The following is a 22,169-nucleotide window of genomic DNA, read 5'->3' on the forward strand; positions in this document are numbered from 1 at the left end:
TTAACGGGACAACCCTACATTTTATATGTGTTTAACGCACTGTAATGTTTGGCTGAACAGAGAATGCTAAATAAAATGTTTCATGGTTTGACAGTTAATTTGATCACTAAACCGGTTGGAAAACATCTGTAGGTGAGCTACACTGATCTTAGTTACTTTAAGTTAAAGTTAAAGTACCAATGATTGTCACACACACACTAGGTGCGGTGAAATTTGTCCTCTGCATTTGACCCATCCCCTTTGTTCACCCCCTGGGAAGTGAGGGGAGCAGTGGGCAGCAGCGGTGCCACGCCCTGGAATCATTTTTGGTGATTTAACCCCCAATTCCAACCCTTGATGCTGAGTGCCAAGCAGGGAGGTAATGGGTCCCATTTTTATAGTCTTTGGTATGACTCGGCCGGGGTTTGAACTCACAACCTATCCATCTCAGGGCGGACACTCTAACCACTAGGCCACTGAGTAGGCACCTTTTAACTTAACTTTACTTTTAATAATAGCAAGTCTCATAGACTTAAATTGATGTTTGTACCAGTACATGTTTCCCATTGAGCTGTTTTATATTAGCGTGGCTCACACAACTGCAGAAATATAAAACTTATGAAAGCAACGAAAAGGTCATGGCGACTTTCAGTTCATGCTGTGCTTAGTTTATTACTCTGAACTAGACTGCAAAGATGACTCAAAGCCATTCACCAAATATATTTTATTAAGTTGATCATTTGTGGTAACTCTTTTTCCCCCCCCCAGTCTTATTGTCAATAAAAGCATTACATTTAATGGGGTCATATTATGACTTTTCTTTTCTATATTTCAAACACTTGTGTTCTACATAACATATAATGGTGGGGCTTTGGTCCAAAATTTGCATTGATTTTGTTTTCTTCAAGCCGCTTTCTAGCTGTCTGTTCAGAGTGCACCCTTTTTTGTTAGCTTTCTTATTTACGCACCAAAATCTTACCCCAGGCCAAGCCCCCTTCAGCTGACTCTGCACCACGTCAGCCGTGTTGTAGTTTTTAGTACTTCCATATCGAGTCCACTGACAGACATGCATTCAAGTTAAAAAGTTAAAGTACCAATGACTGTCACACACGAAATGTGGCGAAATTACTCTCTGCATTTTACCCATCACCCTTAATCTACCCCCTGGGAGGTGAGGGGAGCAGTGAGCAGCAGCGGTGGCCGCGCCCGGGAATCATTTTTGGTGATTTAACCCCCAATTCCAACCCTTGATGCTGAGTGCCAAGAACTAAGTGCTACGTTGTATGAGAAACGGCACCATCGGAAGATACATGTGCATGCACGAGCCACTCTGCCCTACAATAAGAGAATAGAGAAAAATAAGCGATATATGTTGACGTAATTTTTGGCAAAATATGTCACTTAAGTCTCAAATTCCAAACAGCTTGTTTGGAGCAAGTTTAGAAGGCAAGATTGTTCCACAAACACCTCCGCCATGCCTCCATTGTTTGATTTCAAATTGTCAGGACTAGAGATGTCCGATATTATCGGACTGCCGATATTATCGGCCGATAAATGTTTAAATTATCGGTATCGGTTTCAAAAAGTAAAATGTATGACTTTTTAAAACGCCGCTGTACAGAGTGGTACACGGACGTACAGCTCAATTTTTGTTTCATCTGACCACAGAACTTTCCTCCAGAAGGTCTTATCTTTGTCCATGTGATGTCAGATGAAACAAAAATTGAGCTGTTTGGCCACAATACCCAGCAATATGTTTGGAGGAGAAAAGGTGAGGCCTTAAATCCCAGGAACACCATTCCTACCGTCAAGCATGGTGGTGATAGTATTATACTTTGGGCCTGTTTTGCTGCCAATGGAACTGGTGCTTTACAGAGAGTAAATGGGACAATGAAAAAGGAGGATTACCTCCAAATTCTTCAGGACAACCTAAAATCATCAGCCCGGAGGTTGGGTCTTGGGCGCAGTTGGGTGTTCCAACAGGATAATGACCCCCAAACACATGTCAAAAGTGGTAAAGGAATGGCTAAATCAGGTTAGAATTAAGGTTTTAGAATGGCCTTCCCAATGTCCTGACTTAAACGTGTAGACAATGCTGAAGAAACAAGTCCATGTCAGAAAACCAACAAATTCAGCTGAACTGCACCAATTTTGTCAAGAGGAGTGGTCAAAAATTCATCCAGAAGCTTGTAGATGGCTACCAAAAGTGCCTTATTGCAGTGAAACTTGCCAAGGGACATGTAAGCAAATATTAACATTGCTGTATGTATACTTTTGACCCAGCAGATTTGCTCACATTTTCAGTAGACCCATAATAAATTCAAAAAAGAACCAAACTTCATGAATGTTTTTTGTGACCAACAAGTATGTGCTCCAATCACTCTATCACAAAAAAATAAGAGTTGTAGAAATTATTGGAAACTTAAGACAGCCATGACATTATGTTCTTTACAAGTGTATGTAAACTTTTGATCGCGACTGTATGAAACAATACCCTGTAGTCTGTAGACCAAGGATCACCGACCCGTCAATTGCAATCGACCTGTCAATTGCAATCGACCAGTCGATCTTTGGAACTTTACTAGATTAGGGAAAAATATACATTATTGCAGTATTGCCTTCCTCTACATGAGAGTGACAAACAGACCAGCCAACATGTACACATTTTAAAACCTTGAATACACATGTGTGCTTTGCTGCTTTCCAGTTTTCCAAAAAAGGGCTGTAAATGCGTGTTGTCTAAAGAGTGGCACAGGACATTTGCAACCCAAAGCTCGTTTTTGTGTTTGTCCTCTTTTAATTGTAGAAATAAAACTACACAACAACACAAACAATGGGGGAGAACTGAGCAAAAGGCATAATGACACACAGCTGAAATGTTGACTTACATAACAAAGCTGAAAAGCAGGGATTTTGAGCTCAAAAAAGTTTGTGACCACAGCCGAAGCCCAATCAACAGACGGCAGAGTGTCCATACACAGACTGTTGTCAGATATGTGGGGACTCTTAGCCATGGTAGTGCTAAAACAAGAACTGTACTCACTCAACAAAACCCTATCACTTGATGGAAACTCGATTGAAACCTTTATTACACCCAGAACCCTCCTGATATGACCAATAATTTAGACTTCATAGTTAACTGCTGCTGTCAGTGTGCATTATTTAGTTGTTACCCTGTTATCAAGTACATTAAACCCATTAAAACACATTTAAAACACAATGTGATTATTTTAGCTGTAATCTTTTGTGTGTGCGCCTGTTTGTCCCAGTGTATATGACATACAGGTTATACACAAACCTACAAACAAAACATATGAGCTTGATAATAAGATTTATAAACAGTAATTAGCCACACATGATTGTAAGAAAAAACACCTACTGTATGACTGCACTAGTGTTGTCCCGATACCAACATTTTGGTACCGGTACCAAAATTATTTCAATACTTTCCGGTACTTTTCTAAAAAAAAAAAAAAGGGGGGACCACAAAAAATTGCATTATTGGCATTATTTTTAAAAAGATCTTACGGTACATTAAACATTCTTATTGCAAGTGTGTCCTTAAATAAAATAGTGAACATACAAGACAACTTGTCTTTTTGTAGTAAGTAAGCAAACAAAGGCTCCTAGTTTAGTCTGCTGACGTATGCAGTAACATATTGTTTCATTTCTCATTCTATTATTTTGTCAAAATTATGAAGGACAAATGGTAGAAAATGAATTATTAATCTACTTGTTCATTTACTGTTAATATCTGCTTACTTTCTCTTTGAACATGTTCCAGCTACACTTCTGTTAAAATGTAATAATCACTTATTCTTCTGTTGTTTGGATGGTTTACATTAGTTTTGGATGATACCACAAATTTGGGTATCAATCTGATACCAAGTGGTTACAGGATCATACAATGGTCATGATTTAAAGGGGAACATTATCACAATTTCAGAAGGGTTAAAACCATTAAAAATCAGTTCCCAGTGGCTTATTTTATTTTTCCAAGTTTTTTTTAAAATTTTACCCATCACGCAATATCCCTAAAAAAAAGCTTCAAAGTGCCTGATTTTAACCATCGTTATATACACCCGTCCATTTTCCTGTGACGTCACACAGTGATGCCAATACAAACAAACATGGCGCATAGAACAGCAAGGTATAGCGACATTAGCTCGGATTCAGACTCGGATTTCAGCGGCTTAAGCGATTCAACAGATTACGCATGTATTGAAACGGATGGTTGTAGTGTGGAGGCAGGTAGCGAAAACGAAATTGAAGAAGAAACTGAAGCTATTGAGCCATATCGGTTTGAACCGTATGCAAGCGAAACCGACGAAAACGACACGACAGCCAGCGACACGGGAGAAAGCGAGGACGAATTCGGCGATCGCCTTCTAACCAACGATTGGTATGTGTTTGTTTGGCATTAAAGGAAACTAACAACTATGAACTAGGTTTACAGCATATGAAATACATTTGGCAACAACATGCACTTTGAGAGTGCAGACAGCCCAGTTTTCATCAATTAATATATTCTGTAGACATACCCTCATCCGCTCTCTTTTCCTGAAAGCTGATTTGTCCAGTCCAGTTGGAAATGCATCTGCTTTGAGTGTCGCTGGATATCCACACATTCTTGCCATCTCTGTCGTAGCATAGCTTTCGTCGGTAAAGTGTACGGAACAAACATCCAATTTCTTGCCACTTTCGCATCTTTGGGCCACTGGTGCAACTTGAATCCGTCCCTGTTTGTGTTGTTACACCCTCCGACAACACACCGACGAGGCATGATGTATCCAAGGTACGGAAAACAGTTGAAAAAACGGAAAATAACAGAGCTGATTTGACTCGGTGCTTGTAATGTGTTTGAGAAAATGGCGGATTGCTTCCCGATGTGACGTCACAACGTGACGTCATCGTTCCGAGAGCGAATAATAGAAAGGCGTTTAATTCGCCAAAATTCACCCATTTAGAGTTCGGAAATCGGTTAAAAAAATATATGATCTTTTTTCTGCAACATCAAGGTATATATTGAAGCTTACATAGGTCTGGTGATAATGTTCCCCTTTAAACCACTAACATGAGCTAGCCAGTGCTGTTTTTATTATATGTTTTGCTTTGTAAAATGTCACTGTGACCAAGCTGCAAACAGCCATTTTAACAGTACACCTTAATGTGATTGTTTTTAGGATGATCGGTTAAAAAAATATATGGTCTTTTTTCTGCAACATCAAGGTATATATTGACGCTTACATAGGTCTAGTGATAATGTTCCCTTTAAGCCCTCATGTGTCCAGGGATATATTTCCTGAGTTTATAAACATAATATACATAAAAAATAAAAATAAAAAAAAATGTTGTGATGCCAAAAAAAATCGACATAATCATAATAGTATCGACTAGATACGCTCCTGTACTTGGTATCATTACAGTGGATGTTAGGTGTAGATCCACCAATGGTGTTTGTTTACATTTTGACGTTGGTGAGCTACGGTGTGTAGTGAAGCATGTTTAGCTATTCCTGCAGGGATGATACTTGTAAGAAACGTACTTTATTTGTCGCAATGGAGGCGAGGATTAGTATTTTAGAAGTAGCTAAAACACTGCCGACTGGGGCTGGACTTTAGCCGCTAGCTAGCTAGCCATGTCTTAAAGCACCTCTTCCGGTGGGCGTTTCCTGTGTTATAACTTCACCTTCATTGTTAGTTTTTAAGCCAAAATGTGTCTGTTCTCCCTTTTCTGTCTACACACTGTGTCTGCTTATAAGTACTCCGTTATTGTGCGCTGCCGAACACGCTCGTCTGCTCGTAAACTAGCAATGTCACGACGTGACGACGACGGGGGCGGTATAGTACCGAATATGATTCATTAGTATCGCAGTACTATACTAATGCCGGTATACCGTACAACCCTAGACTGCACAGATGGACACAAGCATATTTGCTACTCAAACATAGGTGTTAGGGAAAGAAAAAGACACCTGTGAAGGCCAGAAACTGCACAGTGCTTGGCAACAGGTGTAAAGTGGAGCCTAGTGCACTAATGTGTTGGCATGCCTGAGCCCACCTTATTGTTTCTTTACTGAACACAGAAGGCCTGCCAAAAAAGGAAGATAAGTACTTTAGCAGTCCCAAAACCTCAGCCATAATCCTTCTTCGCCCTCAGGAAAACATTATTTATAACGGTATGTATTTTCACTTTTCTTCTAAATGAAATTTGAGTACAGAAGCAGAATGGGACGCAGCTGCTTGGAGAAGCGTGTTGCCTTGTGGCATGAAGAACCAACAACTTGGCCTCAGAGATTACAACACGGGAAATGTCCATGAGGAGTTCATAGCCCTGCCAAGTATGACTGTGTCAAATTCAAGCAAGTTCAAAGCACCTTTCCCGCTAACATGGTTTTGGATTTGATTTTAAGCCGATGTACACTTGAACTGCAAATATATCCTATATGTACAAACCTGTTTCTTGCGAAGCTTGCAGATCTGCTGTTCCACCATAGTGATCTCCCGGTCTACTCGGTCCATGTTCTGGATCAGCTCTTCCTTGGAGAAGCGAGCTGGCACCAGATCCAAGTCAGGGTCCATGTGGACCGGGCTCACAGGGGAGATTGGCTCGAGCTTCCCCATCGAACTTCCACGATCCTATAAAAAGTGGCATAACCGTAAACATTTTTATTTGATGTAATTACAAACAATGTTAATTTTCATGACTACCGGATTTTTTGGATTATAAGTCACAGTTTTTTTCATAGTTTGGCCTGGGGTGCGATTTATACTCTGGAGCGACTTATGTGTGAAATTATTAACACATTACCGTAAAATATCAAATAATATTATTTATCTCATTCACGTAAGAGACTAGACGTATATCAGCAATCGTCACACACACACGACAACTAGGGATGTCCGATAATGGCTTTTTGCCGATATCCGATATTGACCAAACCCTTAATTAACGATACCAACCAGTACCGATATATACAGTCGTGGAATTAACACATTATTATGCCTAATTTGGACAACCAGGTATGGTGAAGATAAGGTCCTTTAAAAAATAAAAAAAATAAAAATAAGATAAATAAATTAAAAACATTTTCTTGAATAAAAAAAGAAAGTAAAACAATATAAAAACAGTTACATAGAAACTAGTAATTAATGAAAATGAGTAAAATTAACTGTTAAAGGTTAGTACTATTAGTGGACCAGCAGCACGCACAATCATGTGTGCTTACGGACTGTATCCCTTGCAGACTGTATTGATATATATTGATATATAATGTAGGAACCAGAATATTAATAACAGAAAGAAACAACCCTTTTGTGTGAATGAGTGTAAATGGGGGAGGGAGGTTTTTTGGGTTGGTGTACTAATTGTAAGTGTAGCTTGTGTTTTTATGTTGATTTAATAAAAAAAAATAAAAAAATATATACATTTTTTTTTTAATTTAAAAAACGATACCGATAATAAAAAAAACGATACCGATCATTTCCGATATTACATTCTAAAGCATTTATCGGCCGATAATATCGGCAGGATGATATTATCGGACATCTCTAACGACAACCAATAAAAATTTGGCGGGTGTGGGTCATGGCAGAAGTGCATTGTGAAAAAAAAGATGCTACCTGCTATGACCGTGTTTTTCGGAGTATAAGTCGCACCTGCCGAAAATGCATAATAAAGAAGGAAAAAAAACATATAAGTCGCATTTTTGGGGGAAATTTCTTTGATAAAACCCAACACCAAGAATAGACATTTGAAAGGCAATTTGAAATAAATAAAGAATAGTGAACAACAGGCTGAATAAGTGTACGTTATATGAGGCATAAATAACCAACTGAGAACGTGCCTGGTATGTTAACGTAACATATTATGGTAAGAGTCATTCAAATAACTATAACATATAGAACATGCTATACATTTACCAAACAATCTGTCACTACTAATCGCTAAATCCCATGAAATCTTATACTTCTAGTCTCTTACGTGAATGAGCTAAATAATATTATTTGATAATTTACGGTAATGTGTTAATAATTTCACACATAAGTCGCTCCTGAGTATAAAGTCGCACCCCCGGCCAAACTATGAAAAAAACTGCGCCTTTTAGTCCGAAAAATACGGTACTTCTGTACCTATGAAAATTGATCATTTCAACATTGGCGGTAACTTATAAAAACTGAGAAGGGCTGAACGAAAATGGCACCGAAAAATAAATCATATACGGCGGGTTACAAGCTGGAAGTAGTGAAATATGCAGCAGAAAACGGCAATCGAGCAGCAGAAAGAAAGTTTGGAGTAAGCGAGAAACTTGTAAGGGACTGGCGAAAAGCGGAGGCTACTCTTACTGAAATGAAGAAAACTAGTTGTTTAGAAGCGACACCGAGGAAGAAGATTTCATGGGATTTAGCGATTAGGAGTGACACCTAGCGTGTGTGTGACAATCATTGGTACTTTAACTTTTAAAACATGTCAAGACACTTTCTCAAACCATCTATCCATCCATTTTCTACTGCTTGTCCCTTTCAGGGTCACGGTGGGTGCTGGAATCTATCTCAGCTGCATTACCAACCACACACTTTCCGGCTTGAAGATAAAAGCGCTTTGCCATACATCTGGTTTAACTACATTAACAAAATAAAAATGTCTTCCATTATGAGCATGCTTTGTCAAATATGTTTTGTAATGTTATTCTGTGATATTTGCACCTAATAAAAATGCTAGTATGTCAGTTGAGGAATGTGGAGGACGCGGTTGGGCTGTCTGAAATATTGTGTGAATAATTTTATGGCTGGGTTGCATATGATGTCACGTCTGTTTTTCTTATTCTTGGCTTAATTCACACGAGCAGCTTGAGCGTAGCATTAAAACAAGAGAGAGTGAGTGTGGAGCTTGAGCAGAAAATAGCATATTGCTGTTCTGTTCTTGAATGTTCCAATCGCTCATATAGAGAGATTGGAAAGAGAAACTAAAAGCTTAGGTTAGTGTTGTGCAGGAAGGCCAAGTACTTTTATTCGAGACAGATGACCACATTATAGCATCTTTGCTTCATTAGCATCAAGAAAATATCCCTAATAGTATCAAAAAAGTAGATTAAATCTCTTCTAGGTTTAACGGCATATACTAAATCTTGATATCGCTAGCAAACATTGCTGAACAAAAGGGACATATACAGCTGAATAATCAGACAAAATATACATTTCCATCCATCCATTTTCTACCGCTTGTTCCTCTCGAGGTTGCGAGGGGGCCGGAACCTATCCCAGCTGCATTCTTCACATCATAAAAACTACTGCAGACATGAATTGTAGATGACAGACTAAATCCTGTTTATTATCCTTATCTCATTAGCATCACGATCACAGCACCACGGCACACTGCAAAAACTGAAATCTAAGTAAGATTAAATATCTCAAATAAGGGTGATATTTGCTTATTTTCTGTCTGATAAGATATTTCTTCTCACTAAGCAGATTTTATGTTAGAGTGTTTTACTTGTTTTAAGTGTTTTGGTCCTAAATGATCTCAGTAAGATATTACAGCTTGTTGCTGAGATTTGATGACCTATATTGAGTAAAACGTGCTTGAAACTAGAATAGCAACTGTTGCAAAGCTGTGTCATCAACACTCACAAGTATAAAACTACTTTTTTAAAGTAATAATTTCTTAAATCATGATGCTGAGCGCATATCATTATGTCAAGATAATGGCACTAGCATTTACTTAATTTAAGAATATCTTTTCAACATATTGAGCAAAAAGGTCTCTTTTTTCTACCAAGAAAAGTGCAATTGTAATTAGTGAGAATATACTTATTTTAAGGTATTTTTGGGTTCATTGAGGTTAGCTAATTGTATTTGTTTTGGAAAGTCTTGACAAGCCGAATTTCCTTGTTCTATTGGCAGATAATTTGATGATAATGGGAGACCGGGCTTTCTGCTCCGCCGTTCCCAGTCTGTGGAACACTCTCCCTGACCACCTGAGGGTACCACAGACTGTGGATGCTTTTAAAAAAGGCTTAAAAACCCTTCTTTTTAAAAAAGCCTTCTTTTTTTTTTAGATATACGCATACTAGTTCTAGCGATTAGGCTGTTCTAGTTTTTATGTATTTTTATTATCTTTTTATTTATTTATTTTTGTAATACACTGTAGCACTTTGAGGTTGTTTACTCAATGGAAAGTGCTTTTTACAAATAAAATCTATTATTATTAATATTATAATTTTGCTTAGTTCAAATAAAATACCCCTAATTTTTGTATTTTTTTTTCTTGTTTTTGAACACTAACTTTTTGCAGTGCACTCGTTATGTCAATCAAGTACAGTACTTAGCGATGCACAAATAAGTCCAATTTTGTCTTTTACGAATTAATGTTTAATTTGTGAACCCCTCCAGATGTAATGACATGATGTGCCTCCAATGTTTTCTTCTCTAAATACTGTAATGGTCAAATGAAGTGAGGACGCCACGAGCAGTAACCTCTTGGTGATGATTAATGGTTTAAAATATTTTTTAAATATATTTTTCTTGAAAATGTAAAAATCCACTCCGACCTATTTTAAATATTTTTTTCATGATCGCTTTTATATTTGCCTAAACCTTTCAAAATACGCCCAAAACTGCACTGATGCAGGTACAAACAGTAGCCTAATGGGGCTCTTGACCATTGCCTGAAACCCAGACATGCAATATGAAGACCATTAACTTCTACAACATATAATGTACAGAATATCAGAAACATTTATTCAGGTAGAAATATTACAGATTATAGTACCGAACATCTTTGACAATCAAAGCATGATCGTAACAATCAACATTTTGTGTTATCAATGCTTGAAACTGGTATCAAAACATGGAAGTGTAGCTCCTCTCCTCTGAATACAAGTGCTCCTAAAGCAGTAATACAAATTATGTATTCCTACAAATTACAAAATCTGGCAGGACACCAAGGCACTGCAGGTCATTTTTTTATTGTCATTAAAAGCATGTTTGTCCTTTTTGTGTTGAGCTGTTTAAAAGAGCATAATGTTTAAAGCACATTTCATTGGAGCAAATTAATTGTCCATTCATGGTGTTAAAACTTTAAAATGATCTGTCTCGGGTGCACTTATTATTGATGAAAAATCATATCTGTCCACAAATAGTCGTGATTAATTTTGAGTTAACTATGAACAAAATGTGATTAATCGCGATTCAATGATTTTTAATAGTAATACAATTACAGTAATTCATCTTACGTATAACTCACAGTACAACATATTTTTTCCAAACAATGTTGGGCCACGTTGGGGTCTTCTTTTGTCCCTTAAACCTCTTTTCTCACTCATATGTGCCCATCTACTCCAACACTCTTCACTGTGTCACAACGACCTCTCTATTCTCTTCACACTTGCTTTGTGCTGCACTTCTCCCTCTATCCTTTGGTGCACTTCATGACGCAATTGCATTTGACAAGACTTATGTAATGAGTTTACAGCCTGCATATCGCTCAGAGTAATTACTGGCAACGCTAAACGTTTCCCAAAAGAGATCGTGAATACATTTTCTGGTGAATATCTGGTGTCAGGAATGCCACAGAATTATAATTTCCACAGTACAATAAAGTACAATATTTTAGTCTGCAATTTTATTATTCAACCTTTTGAAATCTAGGTCAGCTCTTTTATTTATTAATTGCTGTTTTACTGCGCGCGTCTTTAATCCCACCAGTCTGCATTCTGTTTACACATGTTAGCTGTTACAGAACAATGTTTTATGATTTCTGTTATTTTATAAATGTAAAATGGGACAATGCATTTTCAATGGTATGTGTACATTAAAGCTTAGCGCGTAAATATGATATTATTTTGTCACAAAAAATAATTTGCAATTAGAGTCCCCTGACGCTAAAGGAACTTAGCCTTAGCCTTAACATACATATAATATATATATACATATAATATATATATATATATATATATATATATATACACATATACATATATATACACATATATATATATATATATATATATATATACACATATACATATATATATATATATATATATATATATATATATATATATATACACATATACATATATATACATATACATATATATATATATATATATACATATATATATATATATATATATATATATATACATATATATATATGTGTATATATACATATATATATATATATACATACATATATATATATATGTATATATATATACTAAGGCTGAAACGACGCGTCGACGTAGTCGACGTCATCGGTTACGTAAATACGTCGACGTCGTTTTTATGCTTCGACGCGTCGCATATTTACGTCACACTGCCGTCATGGCGGAGCGCAAAGCAGATGATGCGAGCGGTGCGAGCGAGGGAAAAAAAGCACGCCAAAAGTCGTCAAAAGTGTGGGAGTATTTCAATAAACAAATGTATATAATTCGGCATTATTTCGGCCAGTCGGCTTATAAAATCAGAGCCGATCAGTTTACGTTCGCGCGCAGGTATAACGCGGCGCGCTCCTGTCTCATCTGCTGGTGCGCGAGCCCGGTAATTAGACCGCTGTGTCAAATCAAGGAGTACAAAAGACGCCAGCGCAGAGTGGAAAAAGGTTTAGTTCATTACAGATAACCCAGAGTTGTGCCAAAAGTATGTAAGATTTAATATTTCTCTTCGTGGGTGTGGCGCACCTGCTGCGCTGGTGAGATGGGAGGGGGGGTTGTGTGCATGTAGCGTGCTTAGTCTGGAGGCTAAATACACACAGTGTGTTTTGTAACTGTTGTTTAGTGTTGATATTCTTTGCTTAGTTTGATAAATGTTGGAGCAGTTTGCTTCATCAGGAGGGTGAAGTCGCTCAATTTAAAGTGTTGGATTTAACTGTGTTGGTGAGGGCGTAGAAAAAGGGGCATTTTTCTACCAGTAGACAGCGTTTAAGATTGAGTGTTTCACTGCTAAATTAATAATATATTTATATTGAATATGGATTTTAAATATGCATCTAAATAGGTGGTTAATTGGTTAGGTATTTATGTATTTGCATATTGGGTTTTCTGTTGCATTTATCTATTGTGTTTCTGGTGTTAAATGTATTTTATATGTATCTTGGTGCATTTATGTTGAGACAATTTATTTAAAATCTGTTTTAACTTAAAGGGAAAAGATGTGTCCATTTTCTTGCACTTGTTTAATGGTTAAGAGTTTGATAGCTAATTAATAGTTGTAAATTATGGGATTGATAATTGATTGATTTTTTACAGCATGTTAATCTTGTGGTGTTTTGTCCTTAAAGGTTTTTCACCTACTAAAGAAGCTAAAGGCTACTAAAGGCTACTAAAGGCTACTAAAGACAGCTAATGACAGCTAAAGAAACTAAAGTATATTAACACTGCTAAAGACTGCTAAAAAGACTAAAGAAGAAAAAAGAAGCTGTTTCTTGGTTGGAAAAACTGTTGCAAACTAAAGGAAAATAAAAGGAAAAAGTAACTACGGTCTGGTCTTTTGAGTGAAATCCAGAAGCCACATTCAGCATTGGTACATCCCTTCAAGTGTGGGATAAGCACAGCGAAAAAAGCAAAACACTTGACAGTTGTTGTATGCACACTGTGTCGAGCGGAAATGGCCTATCATAGCAGCACAACGGCTATGAAGGAACATTTGAAAAGAAAACACCCGACAGCGTTCTTGCCATCACCATCAACTAGTCAATCAAAATCATGAATGTGTCATTTGTATCTGCGTTGTAAATTCATAAACTAAAACACTGTTTCGCTCTGAGAGGCGCGTTTGGCATGCCTGTTCAGTGTTTACAAAGACGCGCTCCTCTTTAACGCTAACGTTAATTAGTTGTGCAAATACCTTTTACAACATTAACAGTTACATATACTATGTACAAACCAACAATTAACTTTCACTTTAATCATACTATCATTGTTGTGTTATTAAGCAAAATAAGCAATACTTTTACTTTTGTTGAAATGTTTACACTGTTACAGAATATTTCGTTTTGCACTTTTTTGTATTGGATGTTTATCTTTATTTTTGCACATTTTAAAGCAAAATAAGCAATACTTTTACTTTAGAAATGCTTATACTATTGCAGAATATTAAGATTTGCACTGGATGTTTACTTTTATATTTGCACATTAAAAAGCAAATAAGCTACTTTTAATTTTGTTAAATGTTAAAAGTTTTAAATGTTTACATTGTTACAGAATATTTTGTCATGTTGTTGTCAATGTTGACTGAGTGGCCATACTTTTTTTTTTGTATATAAAAGTCATGCCTTTTGAAAAAACTGGCCAACATTTATTTTTTTCATCTTCATTTTAAATAAAATAAATAATCGGTAAAAGGAAAAATAATCTATAGATTAATCGAAAAAATAATCTATAGATTAACCGATTAATCGAAAAAAATAATCTATAGATTAATCGATAGAAAAATAATCGTTAGCTGCAGCCTTAATATATACATATATATATATGTATATATATATATACATACACACATATATATATGGATGTGTATATATATATATATATATATATATATACATATATATATATACATATATATATATATATACATATATATGTATACATATATATATGTATGTATGTATGTATGTATGTATGTATGTATGTATGTATGTATATATATATATATATATATATATATATATATATATATATATATATATATATATATATATATACACATACACATATATATATATATACATATACATATACCGCATTTTCCGCACCATAAGGCGCCCTGGGTTATAAGCCGCGCCTTCAATGAACGGCATATTTCAAAACTTTGTCCACCTATAAGCCGCCCCGTGTTGTAAGCCGCATCTAACTGCGCTAAAGGAATGTCAAAAAAACAGTCAGATAGGTCAGTCAAACTTTAATAATATATTAAAAACCAGCGTTCTAACAACTCTGTTCACTCCCAAAATGTACGCAAATGTGCAATCACAAACATACGTATATCAACATGGACAAAGCTGCGTGAAAAAAGCCACCCGGCCTCTTCGCGTAAACTTAAACTTACCTTAACCACTCGCTCATCTTTTCTTCATCCATCCCTTCGAGTTAGCTTTTATGATGACGCCGGCTGGAAAGGTCTCTTTTGGCAAGGTCTTCCTTTTGAATATCACCATGGGTGGAAGTTTCTGGCCATTAGCATGGCAAGCTAGAACCACAGTGAAGGATGACTTCTCATTCCCTGTGGTGCGAATATTCACCGTACGTGCTCCCGTTGTATCCACAGTGCGGTTCACAGGAATATCAGTTGCTGTGAAATAGTAATCCGTGTGCGGATGGAGAGATTGCGTCTTTTCATGAACCGGATACCTGTCGCTTAGTAGGAGCCATTTTGTGGTCTTTACAGATGTAAACACACAAAGGAAATGAAACGTACGGTGATATCCGCGCGCTTTTTCTTCTTCTACGCGGGCGGGTGGTTGCTTACAGTAGAAGAAGAAGCGCTTCCTGTTCTATGGGGGCGGGTGCTTACCTTGGCGGTTGCTTGCGTAGAAGAAGAAGCGCTTCCTGTTCTACTGGGAAAAAAGATGGCGGCTGTTTACCGAAGTTGCGAGACCGAAACTTTATGAAAATGAATCTTAATATTTATCCATATATAAAGCGCACCGGGTTATAAGGCGCACTGTCAGCTTTTGAGAAAATTTGTGGTTTTTAGGTGCGCCTTATAGTGCGGAAAATACGGATATATATACATATATACATATATATATATATATATATATATACATATATATATATATATATATATATATATATATATCTATATATATATATATATATATATATATATATATATATATATATATATACGGTATATGCGGTCCTCTCCCAGGTTTCTCATAGTCATTCACATCGACGTCCCACTGGGGTGAGTTTTTCCTTGCCCTTATGTGGGCTCTGTACCGAGGATGTCGTTGTGGCTTGTGCAGCCCTTTGAGACACTTGTGATTTAGGGCTATATAAATAAACATTGATTGATTGATTGATAATGCAAAAAAAAGTTTGTGATTAATCACATGAGTTAATGCATTTATTTTAACAGCCCTAATATATATACATATACTGTACATGTATATCTTGTATATACATATATAAAATCGGTCAAGTTGAAGCTGACATTGCACACTCCAAAGGCTCAACAATGTGGAGATGAGGCAAGAGTCAGCGATAAACAGCAATTTCGTAGTTTTTATTGTTACATGATGGAGACAGTGTTGCCAGATGTCACAAGAGTAACAAGTAACCAGCTGTGTAAAAAAGTTGCCTCTGATAAATTGATAACAAGCGGACTTGGTAACACTAAAAGGAGAAGCAGCCCAAAATAGACATCGCATTTTAGTCTGATCCCCAATAATGCTTAACAATATTGTTTCATTATTTCATAAAACTACTGAATTTGTTTATATTGCATTCTGTATTTATATATGGAAACATGCTACATTGTATCTTATTACAGAGCAAATTATAGGTTTTTACAAAACAGTTGTACAGTAGTTTGCATTGGTCTAGTAAAGCATACTGGTATAGGTAGTGGTAGTGAGGAATTTGGTGTTGTGATGAAGCAACCGACAGTTGCATTAAACTTACAGGTGATAAAGTTAATTAAATTATCAAGAATCAAAAATGGTACAACTTATTTTATTTTTTAAGGCTGCTACTGACCTTAGCAAGATCCTCAGGCCCCCCCAGAGGCAATTGCTGGCGATGGGATGAGGGTCTCATCAGAGAATCTGGACCTATCTCCAAACGAGGTCGTTTCATCTCCGCAAACTCCATCTCTGATTGGCTACCAGGGTCTGGTAGGTAGATGTGCTCATAGCGGATATGCTGCTCTTGTCCTCTGTAACAAAAACTGTCCAGTTAGGAATTAAAACATCTGTCAATTAAGGTGTGACGTAATACATGACAGTGGTTTCAGGAATTGTGAAATAAATCAAAAGTAATATGGAACATGAATAATATTTGGTCTGTCAACTAATAAAATATGCTACCTCAAAAGATGTGTGGCTTCTTTTTGGTATAAAGCATAAAACATGTCATATCTTTGCCAATCTTGCAGTGACACCAAAGCATACCAGTAACCATAAGCTTATACTTCGATGATGAATAATGTAATAATTGTTCGCTAATGTAATAATTGTCCGCTTGAATAAAATTACGATATGTTTTGTGTTCATGCTAAGGTACTATTGATGATTAATTCCAAAATCGCAATTGTTTTACAGCCCCAATATGCAAGGAAACATTGTAAACAAAGAATAACTGAGTTACACAATAAGGGAAGGAGTGAGGCGCTACACTATCTGACAATGCCAAAACAACCTAGAGAAAAAATAAAGATGCAAGCTTGGAGTGGCAAGCATAGTTTACAGACTTAAACCACACAGATCTAGTTTGTGATGAACTGGAAACATTTATGCAAACTTATAATAAAGGGTAAGAGTAGTTGTTATTTTTACAATGTTTGACCTAACACATTTGTTTAGAAATACTGAACTGCACTGCAAAAACTGAAATCTAAGTAAGATTAAATATATCAAATAAGGGTGATATTTGCTTATTTTCTGTCTGATAAGATAATTCTTTTCACTAAGCAAATTGTATGTTAGAGTGTTTTACTTGTTTTAAGTGTGTTGGTCCTCAATGATCTCAGTAAGATATTACAACTTGTTGCTGAGATTTTATGACCTATATTGAGTAAAACATGCTTGAAACTAGAATATCAACTGTTGCAAAGCTGTGTCATCAACACTCACAAGTATAAAATTACTTTTTTAAAGTAATAAGTTCTTACTTCAAGCATGAAAAAAAAAATCATGACTTTGACACAATTGTGTCTCATAATTAAAACAGATGACAGCCAAATGGACTTTGCGGTTTTATTTTCAATGAATCAATAGAAAATACGTACTCATATACTGTGTACAGTTGTTATTAGTGAGAATATACTTATTTTAAGGTATTTTTGGGTTTGTTGAGGTTAGCTAATTTTACTTGTTTTGGAAAGTCTCGACAAGCCAAATGTTCTTGTTCTATTGGCAGATAATTTTGCTTAGTTCAAATAAAATACCCCTAATTTTTGTAATTTTTTTTCTTGTTTTTGAACACTGACTTTTTGCAGTGTGAGTACTGACAAATTGCTTCAAGCACAAGACTGTCCCATTAATTGATATTGCAAAGTATGACCATTTTTGTACCCAGCCCTAGCAGTATGGCTGTAGCATAATACAATCTTTACACACATGTTTGTTGGATGTAGCAAAAGCCAGAGAACACGCCAAATAGAGATGCCACGGCAGAGATTCTAACCCACAATCTCCTTACTGTGAGGCCAACATGCTAAATTAACCACTCGGCCCCTCTGCGGCCAGATCATGTAACAGTAATCCTCGTCACTCAGATTATTAGCATTCCAGGAAAGATCAGTTTGTTTTCAGGGGTCCTAGTCAAAACTAGGTCCAAGGTTTCTACATTGCTCCAAGAAAGTTCATAGTTTTAAACTGGGCTATTTTGATAGGCCATGGCAACATTTGTTGGCAACGATTTACACCCCCGCACACGCCAGACTTTTTCCTTCAGGTTCTCCAACCGCACTACATAATGATCACGCAATGAAAACATCTGACTGAAACTGTTATTTGTATGTGCTGTATTTGTCATTTTGAGTCTTGTAGGAGGACTGCTGGTGTGGCGCAAGCTCACTATGAGGAAGGAGGGCAGCCGTGACTCGATGGTAATTTTGTTTACAAATCTCCTTGCACACAGCACTGTCATCAAGTGCTCCAAAAAACAAAGAACACACTTCGGCCCTTACAATAAAATTGCTGGGCTTATATCGTGTCTAACTGCGCTAACAAAATAAGCCTCTCAGAAAAATAGCTCACATATTTACTGTTAATATTTTTGTACTTTGAGAAAACAATAGCGTGATGCAATTTTGCAGTGATGGAATTTTGCAATACGGTCGTGTTTAAACTGTCGAATATAGAAGTTTGTGCTGACAACCACAGCTCGGCGATATATCCAGTTTGTAAAATATATCGATATATTTTTAAACAAGATATGAATTAAGAAAATATTAAAGCCGCTTCTACACAAAGCCAGATAAGGTTATCTAGGGTAAATCCCACCTAACTTTATCTGTGGCCACACACAACAATGCCACCGTTTAAGACCCCCTCCGTCCTCGGGTGCAACGCGACCTAGTACGCATGCGCAAAAAAATGTGTGTGTCATAGTCACCTCTGACCTGGAAGTGTAGCCTTACACTATGTTTCAATGTAGACTATTGCCACATTTCTTTGAACAGTAAACCTTGGTGGCCTCACCAACAGCAGCTGTTAGACCAGGGGTGTCAAACTCAAATACAGAGTGGGCCAAAATTTAAAACTGAACAAAGCCGCGGGCCAAGGTTGAACAAATTAACATTTTAATAGGGACCCAAACAAGTTTCGCATTGAATATTGAACAAACAAGGCTTGTATAACTTTATAGTGACATGCAAAATCGAGTTTCAAATAATAATAATAATAATTTAAAAATATCAATGGCATATCAAATACAATTTAAATAAAAATTGAATGCCTCTTTTCTATTTGCAGCCTTCTGAGGTAAATATCAACATTACATTTTTCCACAGGCTAATAAATTTGAAAATAAAATAATGAATAAACCAACCATTCAAGACTTTAAACGACTCAGTTTGCAACACACTGATCTAATCTGATGTGCCCAAGCCAGATACCTGGCATCTTTTCTTGAATGCTAGTTAATTAATGTCGGGGCTCAGGCTTTGAGCTGAGGCAATCTTCATTATCGAACGAAGTTGTTCATCAGTCATTATATCTCGTAGTCCACCCATCTTGGGTGCGTGCTTTAAAGGCACTGCGTTTATCGTCCTCCACAAGCTGTCGTCACGTCTGCTTTTCATCCATTCCAACAACGTGCCAGCCCCGATCACAAAATATGTGCGGCTTCAGCACGCATACACACGTAAATGCAATGCATACTTGGCCAACAGCGGTACAGGTTACACTGACGGTGCCCGTATAAATAACTTTAACACTGTTAGAAATATGCGCCACACTGTGAATCCACACCAAACAAGAATGACAAACACATTTCGGGAGAATATCTGCACCGTAACACAACATAAACACAACAAAACAAATACCCAGAATCCCATGCAGCCCTGACTCTTCCGGGCTGCAACAACCCCACAGCTGACCTGGACTTTTGAAAGTTCTCTTGCAGTTCCTCTGATACAACACACTCGGTGACAAACATTGCCCACCAGGCTGCCGTTCTTCCAGGGCTTATCCAAAACCGTCGCTCAACATTGCTATGTTGCCGTCTGAGATGTGTTGTATCCCAAATAGCTGCAATCGCCCGTTTCCTTCTCTTAAGGTATTGATGTGTGATTTCCAAAAGCGCCTGTGCATGTACAAGAAGGAGAAACACGGGCATGTCTGGATGACTCGCCTCCATCTTTCCGCCGAGTTACCGAACGGGTTGTTATAGAGCTGGCTGTGGCGCGTTGTTAGTGATGTCACTTCCTGTGTGGGGCGCTGTCTTTCTGGCGCCACTTCCTCTCCAAACTCAGTTTGTAAACGATCAATGAGTCCATACAAAGCTAAGAGCCAGAGATTCAAGAAATAGACGGCGCACTTACCCGTGTAAATAAATTGTCAGAGGAGGGGAACCTTAAACGGTAATTGGCTGAAACGATTATTAAACGATAAATTATTTGTTTAAGGGGTTATCCGGCTTAGTGTAAACATAGCTTAAACCCCTCCCCTTCCACCTTCCAAGCGGTGCTTGTCGTACCCCCCACTGTACTGACCCACAACAACAACACAAGCAAATTTGGAGCCTGATTGTGCCACCAGCAGTGACACCACCAGCTACGTAGCTTAACTACATTTCCCAGTAGCTTGGCAGTAGCTTTGCCACTTTTTAAACAAGTAGCGATTTCCGTAGCTTAGCTATTTTTAGACCCATGTAGAGGTTAGCTAAGCTATATGCTACAAAAGAAGAGAGCGGGAGAAGAGAAAGAGAACTGGACTAATGCAACTCCACGGGCAGGGGACAAAATATACGGGAAAGATCAATGATTGGTTGGTTTACGTATAAGAAAATCCATGATTGATTGGTTGGTTTAAAATGATGAGTTACGAATGGTTAAGAGTACCAATATTTTTGTACCGTTACCAAAATCATTTTGATACTTTTCGGTATTTTTCAGTACTTTTCTAAATAAAGGGGACCACAAAAAATTGCATTATTGGCTTTTTTTAACCAAAAATCTTACGGTACATTAAACATATGTTTCTTATTGCAAGTTTGTCCTTAAATAAAATAGTGAACATACAAAACAACTTGTCTTTTATTAGTAAGTAAGCAAACAAAGGCTCCTAATTTAGCTGCTGACGTATGCAGTAACATATTGTGTCATTTATCATTCTATTATTTTGTCAACATTATTAAGGACAAGTGGTAGAAAATGAATTATTAATCTACTTGTTCATTGACTGTTTATATCTGCTTACTTTCTCTTTTAACATGTTCTGTCTACACTTCTGTTAAAATGTAATAATCACTTATTCTTCTGTTGTTTGATATTTTACATTAGTTTTGGATGATACCACAAATTTGGGTATTAATCCGATACCAAGTAGTTACAGGATCATACATTGGTCATATTCAAAGTCCTCATGTGTCCAGGGACATATTTCCTGAGTTTATAAACATAATATAAAATTTTTTTAAATGACAGAAGATGTTGTGATGCCAAAAAATATTGACGTAATCATAGTAGCATCGACTAGATACGCTACTGTACTTGGTATCATTACAGTGGATGTTAGGTGTAGATCCACCAATGGCGGACCGATACTTTTCAGAGGCGGTATCGTACCGAACATGATTAATTAGTATCGCGGTACTATACTAATACCGGTACAACCCTAGTTAAGAGTAGGGCAAAACATTATGGACAGGCCAATCAGAGGCAAGATAGGGCGGGTCATCGAACCAGGAAAATAAATCCCAACAGACATCCCAAATGACGACGAGAGTCGGAGAAGAGAAAAGAGAATATTCAAACGAAATGTACGACAAAGTGAGGAAGATCATAGCCGCACAATTA

At 36.9% G+C, this 22,169-nt stretch overlaps 1 protein-coding gene across 5 annotated transcripts in view; it reads right to left on the bottom strand.

The window, feature by feature from the left end:
- ncor2 (nuclear receptor corepressor 2) overlaps window positions 1-22,169 on the bottom strand; it is a 216,904-nt gene that overhangs the window by 121,941 nt on the left and 72,794 nt on the right. For 3 of the 5 annotated variants that reach the window (XM_061986043.2, XM_061986040.2, XM_061986038.2), the window contains exons 4-5: window positions 16,685-16,874; window positions 6,435-6,617 (exon numbers count right to left, since the gene is read on the bottom strand). In XM_061986043.2, the coding sequence (XP_061842027.1) occupies window positions 6,435-6,617; window positions 16,685-16,874 (373 nt within the window). The remainder of the gene's footprint in view (window positions 1-6,434; window positions 6,618-16,684; window positions 16,875-22,169) is intronic. The other 2 variants (XM_061986041.2, XM_061986039.2) reach the window with 1 other exon arrangement.

The sequence above is a fragment of the Nerophis lumbriciformis genome, linkage group LG12 (genome assembly GCF_033978685.3).
Source record: "Nerophis lumbriciformis linkage group LG12, RoL_Nlum_v2.1, whole genome shotgun sequence".
Taxonomy (NCBI): Eukaryota; Metazoa; Chordata; class Actinopteri; order Syngnathiformes; family Syngnathidae; genus Nerophis; species Nerophis lumbriciformis.